An 8,303-nucleotide genomic window follows, 5' to 3' on the forward strand; every position below is an offset into this window, starting at 1 on the left:
GAATACTAATACATCACTCTGTAGGGATTGGTGGAGCCGGCTGAATGTCATGTGATTTGATGTTCATTAACAGTCCCCATATCCCCTGTCAGGACCTCTTCACCTGATATACTGGAGGTGGGCAGCCAAACAGCAGAGATGGTAAAGAGACCTCTGACTGAGTCCCTTGCGCATCGATGTGTGTTGGCCTCTATGATAGAATAATGGCAACTTTCCGCAGCCATCCAAAAGCTCCTGCCGTCTCTCGCCATCAGCCGGATTGTTTTCTAAATAAAAACCAGAGGGATGTCATACACAACAAGCCATCGCGCCTCATCTATCGCCCTCTGCCTCGTCTATCGCCCTTCCCCTAATCTATCGCTCTCTCCCTCGTCTATCGCTCCTCTTCTCTGTCCCTCAAAAAGCCTTCAAAAGAAAACGAAGTCATCGGCAGCCCCTTGGGTGTGTAGCTCTCTAACCCCCCCCCCCCATAGACGGGACCAAAAGGCCCCACCGTACCACTCGAGGATGCTCGCCTGCTAAGGAGCTCTCTAACCGGCGCCTTACAGTTTGCCAGGAATGGCCATTAGTGGATGGGGGGCAAGTGTTATTTGGGTGGGAAGAGGAAACGTCCAAATACTGACATGGAGACTCCAGTCCAAACCTGGAGAGTTCCCAAGTATGTTTATAGTGCATGGCGATGGGGAGCTGAAATGTTCAACCCTCCCTTAAGTGACAATCTCTTGTTTTAAGTTTTGTGGCACAGTTAGTAGAAGTCTTTACAATACATTAGTAGTTAATTCGGGCGAGGGCTACATGGTGATGTCACAAACGCAAAGACAAAACAATAGAAGGTCTTTGTGATGTAATCCATTTAAATACAAACGCAGCCGAGAACAAAGGATTCCCAACCTGTAGTAAAGAAATACTCAGCCTTTAACAACTACTCGGTGTTGGTTGCTTTTGTTTTGAAGGACATTGAAACTTTCTTTTGTTAATCAGTGGGTAATTGTCAGCATTTTCTCTTGCTGTTCTTTATTTTTTATTTTGTAGTTAGAATTGGATTTCAAGTAACGGTTTTTCATCACAGTAAGATTTACTATTACCTCAGGGCTTGACCAATTTGTTGTGAATCTAGGCGCCAGCTAAAAAAGTTAGGAGCCAGGATTTTTTTTTAAACTAACTGTTGGTTAGGACTGATCTGATCATCATCAGCCCACTTACTAAACTCACAGCATTTGACCTGGAAGCACCCTGGACTTTCAGGTCAGTGCTGGTTTTTGTTGTTTTGGGTTTTTTTTAATTATTATTTTTTTTTTTTAACACTTTCAATGCTGATGTTCCATTGGAGCACAGCATTGACTGATATTTAGTCCCCACAAGCTTGTGGGGACAAATGTTAACCCCTGCAATGCCACAAATGTGTTATACACAATTGTGGAATTAAAGGGGTTAACGCTGCACTGTCGCTCTCACGGAGCGATCAGGCAGCAGGGGGGTGTTGGGGCTGCTCTCCACACTCATGCGGAGACCGAAGAACCCTCTCCCCTGTCCCTGAAGCTGCCTCTGGCAGCTGGGACGCAATTGCTGGTCTATAGACCAGCCGTTGCAGGGGGAGTCTCTGATGACTGCTGTAGGCTTCCATGCCTACGAGAGTCATCACAGGGCTTGTGGGGGCTCGTTTTTGCTGTTGCTGGCCTGCCTGGGCTTCCAGGCAGACCATCAGCAGCAGAGCCCCGTACAAAACGGGAATTAACCCCTAAAATGCCGCTGAAGGGGTTAACGCTGCACTGTCGCTCTCATGGAGCGATCAGGCAGCAGGGGGGAGTTGTGTCAGGTGGCAGCTGAAAACGCGATTGCAGGTTTTCATGCAATCGAGGTTTCAGCCTACAGAATCAGTCCGTGGGAGTGATCTTGGGCTCGGGGGCGGGCTCTGAGTGGCTGTGCTATCTGCCCAGGAGCAGCAGCGCCCCTGCGATCACAGGCTGACAAACACCTAGGCACCAGGCCAAAATTCTGAGTCGCCATGGCGACCTCGCGCCTGGGATTTGTCGAGCCCTGTATTACCTATTTTCTTTTTATACTCCAATTATTTAGTGTGACCTAATGAGCTTTTAGAATCACTGAATGTGCTCGTTACAACAAATTATAGCTCGATAGGCAAAATCTATGACAGGTAGTTAGCTGTTCTGTGGAATACAGATTGCTGTTGGGAAACTGGCTTATTTGATCATATTTTAACTAGACTTGGGCGCCGGCAAACTCTTTGTGTTCGTCTTCGTGTGGGGGGGGAATCCTCGTATTCCACGAATATTCGCCCGTTCCTCAGGCAAAGTTGCTCAGTCAGGAGTTAAACGTCCAATTGGTTGAGGAGGCCCCTGCACGGCCCTTTAACTCCTGATGACGAACCCACGGCCTTCCGCTCCTGTTAACCCCTGCAATGCTAGGTAGATAAGGTAGGCTAGCTGGGGAAGAGACCAGGGAGAATAGTAAACGAAGACGAACACTAAGATTCTTTGTGTTATGTGTCTTCGTCTACGTTTTGCCGCTGCCATGTTCGGTATTCGGGCTGAACAACGAAAACGTGTTCGTTTTCATGTTCGCCCGAATACAAACACACAGCCTAATTTTAACTATATTAGACAAACCATAAGTCACACGATATTACAAAAAGTAGAGGTATTCTACTACTCAGAACACAATTCCGATGCAAAGTCTGAAAAGCAATATTATTATCAGGGACTTTCCAGTGGTCTCTTTTTTTTTTTCTAAACTAATGCCTTTTGTGGCTCTTCAAAAGTGATGCCCAAATTGTTCATGGGGCAGTACGGGAATAGTTTGGTTGACAATGAGTATTCTTCTAAAAGTTTCTCTTTTATTATAAAAAGTGTTATAAGTGGTGTGGTGCATTTTCAGTAGACCCCCCCATGGAAAAAAAGTACCATAATTGATGATTTTTTTTAATTATTATTATCATAAAATTCTTGTAGGCATTCATCCTTTTATAGCACTATATCACTCCTGAACTGGATAACAACTTAGAAAGTACAAGTACCCTTATACCAAACCGTCATTAATCATATAGCAGCTTTTCTTACATTAAAAAGGAGCATCCACTGAGTAAGAGGGAAAAGCTCTGGAAATTGGGCAAGTTTGGGAGAGTCAGACCCAGCATCGACACAGAGCAAACTCACATCCAAAAATTGGTACACGACAAGGTTTCAACTTAAAAGTCATCAAAACAGAAAGGAATATAAATGCCCCATTATAAGAGTACGTGAAAGTTTGGTATATATACGCAGTGAACATAATCGCAGCTCCTATATTAATTAGTCACCTACACACCACACAGGTAAGCTTTGTCAGTTGTTGGACTACAACTCCCAGAATCCTCTGCCAACTAGTTCAACACAGGTCAGGAGGCTTGCTGTTGGCGAGTCTGATGTAATATACAATCGCACCCTATAGGTTTATTCGTTAAACCAGTTAGAGTTGGGACATTTCATATCCATACCAGCACTGAATTCTGAAGGGGCAAACCTGGCCAAAGTGTTCTGAAAAGAAATCTTTAAGGTCCTGCATTATCTCACCAATACGTATAACGTATACATGATTAACAATGTGCACCATTATATCAGTACAAAAATCTTGCTTCCACCTACTGATTAGGTACAAGCTAACCTTGTAAATTCAGAAGAGTTGGGATTTTTACTCTCTCCTTCACTATTCATTATAAAAAGGCCACCACTAGAAAGTTTCAACCAAAGGCTGAGTTGGCCCTGTATAAAATTATAGGTCAAAGGGTGAAGAGATCATGAATTTAAGTATGCATTACATGGGGCCAATCAAGCTTCTCCTGCATCAGTCTGGGAATTCATAATAAATAGCGAAGTCAAGAGAGCTGAAACACGACACACTACTTTAGTGAATATACAGCTTCCCTGTATTCATTTAGTGTGCTAAATGTCCTTGTTTGTCTTGATCCAACACATTCATGTCATGGTACAATCAAGTACCTCTTTAAATTCTACATATATTTTTTGTTAAACAGGAATAACAATATTGCATTGTGTCACATTCACACCCATGCCTGACATACCTAAAAAGTATAAACAGTCACGGCAGGAAAAAAGAAATCATCCATCACGATCCAATTCCTAAGCGGTCCTGCTAAGAGTTGCTCTGTGCCAGGTCTTCCCAAAACAGCAAGACATGCGGTTACCGTCCGATTTGCCATAAGGAGAAATGTTTTGCTATCCCTTGACAAGAGAGATAGAGGAAGGAGCGAGAGCGGCACACAACGCACCGATGCTTTTTAGGCTTCTCAGGAACTTAGACGGGCAACAGCATTATGCTGAGACGAACTGGCAAAAACAAAGTCCGAAGATGTCCCTTAATGCCGTTCACCAAGGATTAGTTCATAAGTTAGAAGTCTAATAATTTATCTATCAGACCTACAAGAGGCCATCAAAATACATACTAAACTTAATAAAAATAAAAAGGGGTGGGGGTACTATGACCACCAATTCCATGAGTCGCAGTGTACAAGGTATAAGCGCCGGCCCATGGACACCGTGCAAACCTCATGTCTGTAAACCATCACCCGCGGTAAAAAAAAAAAAAAAAAAAAAAATTCAGGCTTCCCCAGCCTGAAAAAAAAATAAAAAAATTTGCCAACCCTTTTCACGCCGAGTGCACACAGGTTCATGAAATCCATCATGTTTGGCCAGATTCAAGCATTTCCACATGGGATGTCGGTTTCCTATGACATGTGCATGATACAGGGGTTGCAGTCTGTAGGGTCTACATTTTGGGATCTGTAGGTCACACTGTGCGGTTTCACATGGAGTTGCAGGGTGTGTCGAAAACAGTTCCCTCATTTTTCTTAAGCTAGTTTCTAATGGACGTGTTACAAGTGGGAAAGCGTCATCCTGTCCTCCACCATCACGGTATCGGTCCCAAACTGGTCTATGCACTGCTGAACTGTTCCCATTATCCCCTGCAGACGGCGCTCCAAAGCTTCCAAATGAGCTTCAGACAGCGCTGGATAAATGGGGTCACTGGCAGTGGCAGACAGCAGCGCTGAGCGAAGGGACGCCCGCTTCAAGTGTGAGAGACGATTCCAAGTCGACACACGAATACTGTAAACAAAAGAAGACTCAGTAAAAATAAAATGAAAAGAAAAAAACAAAACAAACGGGCAGAACTGAGAAAAGTCAAGCAGCTGTTGGCAGAAATCAAAGTAATATAAATGAATAAAATATCAATGTGTCTGTCTGTCTTACATGCAGCACTGATAGAGAGGGGCTAAGATACTGCGCTCGTCCAACGATGGATTCCCAAAGCTGAAAAGACAAAAGATTGTTTTCTTTATTTCAAACACATGAATGGTTCTGCTGTTGTACTGTTAGCGTTTGTCTTACCTTCTGTAATAATGCTTTTTATATTAACAATATGAACTCATAATATATGAGCCAAAATTTTTTTGAAAAAAAAATATTCTAAAAGGTAAGAAATAAAGACGCACAAATAAACCACACGGCAGCTCAGGTACCATAACTATACTGACATTGTAACACAAGCTTTCCCTTACACCCAGACGGGTCAAAGCTTCGAGTCTCGTGCTACAATGTATCCCTCTGTCAGTCCCCAACTTGAATGCAGAACTCCCTCCCAAAAAAGACTAATGTTTGATTCACAAGTGGACACTAGAAGCAAAAATGACCGGAGCGATGTGAAAGAATTGTATCCCTCCTGCGGTTCACCTGTGAATCAAAGGCCTTTAAAATGTTTTACTAATTTGCCTTCAGGTTACTGCAGATATATAATGCAAAAATATTTTATTACAACATCTTGACTGATTCAAGGACTACAACCCAACCTTTTGGCATTGTCCAAGAGTATAAGCATACTGGCTCCTTCATCATCCTGGAAGCTCTCATAGTGATGGCGATCTGCATTACCAATAAGATAATCGAAGACAGCAGTATCAATGATGTCCAGAAGTCGTGGTCCCGAGTCATAAGGCGAGGTTTTTTTTACGGCATCACAGTAGCTTTCGTCATACTCCCACCTGAGGGTAATAGCATGTCAGCGTTTGGAGGCAGTAGACAGAGGTGCAATGTGTAAGGTGTGGGGAAGGAATGAGGTGAACTTTGCTCTGTATTTTACCTCGCCAGTTTGCCTTCACGATAAGTCCTTCCCCATGGGTGTCTGTGCTTCTGGAGAGGCCAGACATCAGGAAGCCAGAGAGTAACCGAACCTTCCATTACCTCCCCGTCTGCACAGGCTGGCTCGGTTTCCCGGCAGTAGTAACACTTTCCATAGAAGCAGGAATTGTTCCCTAGAGGTGACAGGTTAGAGGCAAAAACTGGGATTAGCTCCTTATAGAAAGGTATAACATGCACATAATGACATTCCCATCTACATCGTTGTCTTTAAATTGTCAAACTCACCTTGCTTCAGAAAGGTGCTTAGAAGTTGTTCGGTGGCTACTGGCTTAATCTCAGTCATAAGGTTTATATATCGACCAACCACAAGAGGAGCCCGCCGGAAGCCAAGGATCCTGAAGGAAGACACCCAGGTAAGCATGTACAAAGCATCAACAACATGTCCATGACTATTCTACACCCGGCACACTTACCTATCCAAATGAAAGGCAGCTACCTCCGCATTATGCCGGTCGTAACCAGCATATGGCTCTCCCTCCACAATGTAATTACGACTGTATCTGAATCATTAAGAAACATGGTCTTATCAAAAAGGCAAAAATATACAAATAGACACATTAGAACATAAAGAACAGTTAAAGCACACCATCCAACTTCAGTCAATGAAATTGTTAAAAACCTACACAAAGGCATAGTATTGCTGTTACAAGATAACATTATTTCCTATTCCCTATTATAGTGCTTGACCAATTCAATGAAATAAATAATGGACACCGGCAGAGACTGCTAGACATTGATCACGGACACTACAATCTTTGTAAGAAAAGTTCCCAGACTGAAATACAAGGATATTAAACCCTTGCTTTACATTATAGCTCATATGCTAATCCAATGCAACACATTGTATTTTAGAGCTGGTGGGGCAGACATTGAATATACCCCTTACCTCTTTGGCTTGAAGACTACCTTCTGTCCACCGTCAAGGACTAGCAGCGCCTTAAGTTGCGTGCCTTTGTATCCCACATCAGCCCTAACAATTTTCTTTGTTGCCATGGCATGTAGAACTGCTCCCATTTCTGGAGTATCCTCGGGATACACTTCCCGTGGGACAACCCACTGAGAAGCAATTTCCCAAGGGGACTGCAAGGTGTGCTCCAGCCGAGAGTCCATTGTGAGTTTCAGACTAGACATCATGCGCTGGAAAGACAGCTGGTCTTGTCTTTGAGCAGCGGAAGTTTCCAGTCGATCCAGTAAGAGAAGCTTGGTAAGAACAAGAATGACCAGCAGCAGGGCAAGGACAACAACCCTCTGCTTCAGCTTCATGATGGCCTGGACAGGAGGGTCTTAACACAACGGAATGCAGAGCACATCAAGGCAAATGCAGAACATTGCTCTGCCAGATCCCCGCTGGAACCTGTAGGTCAAGGATAAGTCAGTTATTAGCTTAGTCATAGTGAAATTTAGCAGACATCTGCATAGGATGAATATCGGGACCAGTGTTACAAATTAACAGCTAGCGTGGAAATATTTGAATTAAGGAAATATGGCACCTTAGTTACATTTGTGTCAAAATCACTTAACAAAGAACATATGAGTGTATAATTCAATCGGCATTGTTTCAAAGAGCTCAAAAGTTACCGAAACCAAATGTTTCAGCAGATTGTAAGAACACCGACCATACCTCAGGAGTCTTACCCAACAATAGACATATCGGTCACCGTGACAGAAGAAACCAGCGTGAGACAAACACAGGTAAACAATGAGGTGCAGAGACATAATGGAAAAGGACAGACATCGTGACGGCCCAGTGTTAATACGTGCCGTCTGTGGTAGTTATTGTCTGAATTCTGTATGTCCCAGTATGTGGGTGATTATTGTTATACTTTTGTTCTCCCTCATGTGTTACCCTGCCCAGGTGCCACATTCCCTGCCCACGAACTTTAACCCGGTATAGCCTGGACAGCATCAACCCCACCGGAGCGCCCCTTTCCTGGAGTTAACCCACAGGGGGCGAGGTACGGACCAGGGGTTGTTCGGAGAGGGAGCCACATACAGATTCCCGGTCGCTGGGACAGCCAGGAGAGCGGAGACAGCGGGCGCTGTTGTCAGACGCATGGCGGCTATCTTGCGGTCCGTCCCGGGGAAGCTTTGAAC

General features: G+C 44.0%; 1 protein-coding gene across 1 annotated transcript; it reads right to left on the reverse strand.

Moving 5' to 3' along the window:
* Positions 1 to 4,888: 4,888 nt before the first annotated feature.
* On the reverse strand, positions 4,889 to 7,472 carry LOC149288420 (glycosaminoglycan xylosylkinase-like). Its single transcript, XM_089491783.1, has 7 exons — positions 7,096 to 7,472; positions 6,623 to 6,709; positions 6,435 to 6,544; positions 6,151 to 6,322; positions 5,861 to 6,052; positions 5,265 to 5,324; positions 4,889 to 5,120 (listed from the first exon to the last, which is right to left on the reverse strand). Exons 1-7 carry the CDS (start codon positions 7,470 to 7,472, stop codon positions 4,889 to 4,891), a joined length of 1,230 nt encoding a protein of 409 aa, XP_089347909.1.
* Between the last annotated feature and the right edge of the window lie 831 nt (positions 7,473 to 8,303).

Source organism: Sceloporus occidentalis, unplaced genomic scaffold, assembly GCF_023333645.1.
Source record: "Sceloporus occidentalis isolate IW3139 unplaced genomic scaffold, rSceOcc1.0.p SCAF_51, whole genome shotgun sequence".
NCBI classification, from domain to species: Eukaryota; Metazoa; Chordata; class Lepidosauria; order Squamata; family Phrynosomatidae; genus Sceloporus; species Sceloporus occidentalis.

Coding starts and splice junctions, on each gene's coding strand:
- LOC149288420 (XM_089491783.1), bottom strand. CDS start 7,472: ATGAAGCTGAAGCAGAGGGTTGTTGTCCTTGCCCTGCTGCTGGTCATT. Junction 6,710..7,095: donor GTAGTCTTCAAGCCAAAGAG/GTAAGGGGTATA, acceptor TTAATGATTCAG/ATACAGTCGTAATTACATTG. Junction 6,323..6,434: donor AAGCACCTTTCTGAAGCAAG/GTGAGTTTGACA, acceptor TGTCACCTCTAG/GGAACAATTCCTGCTTCTAT.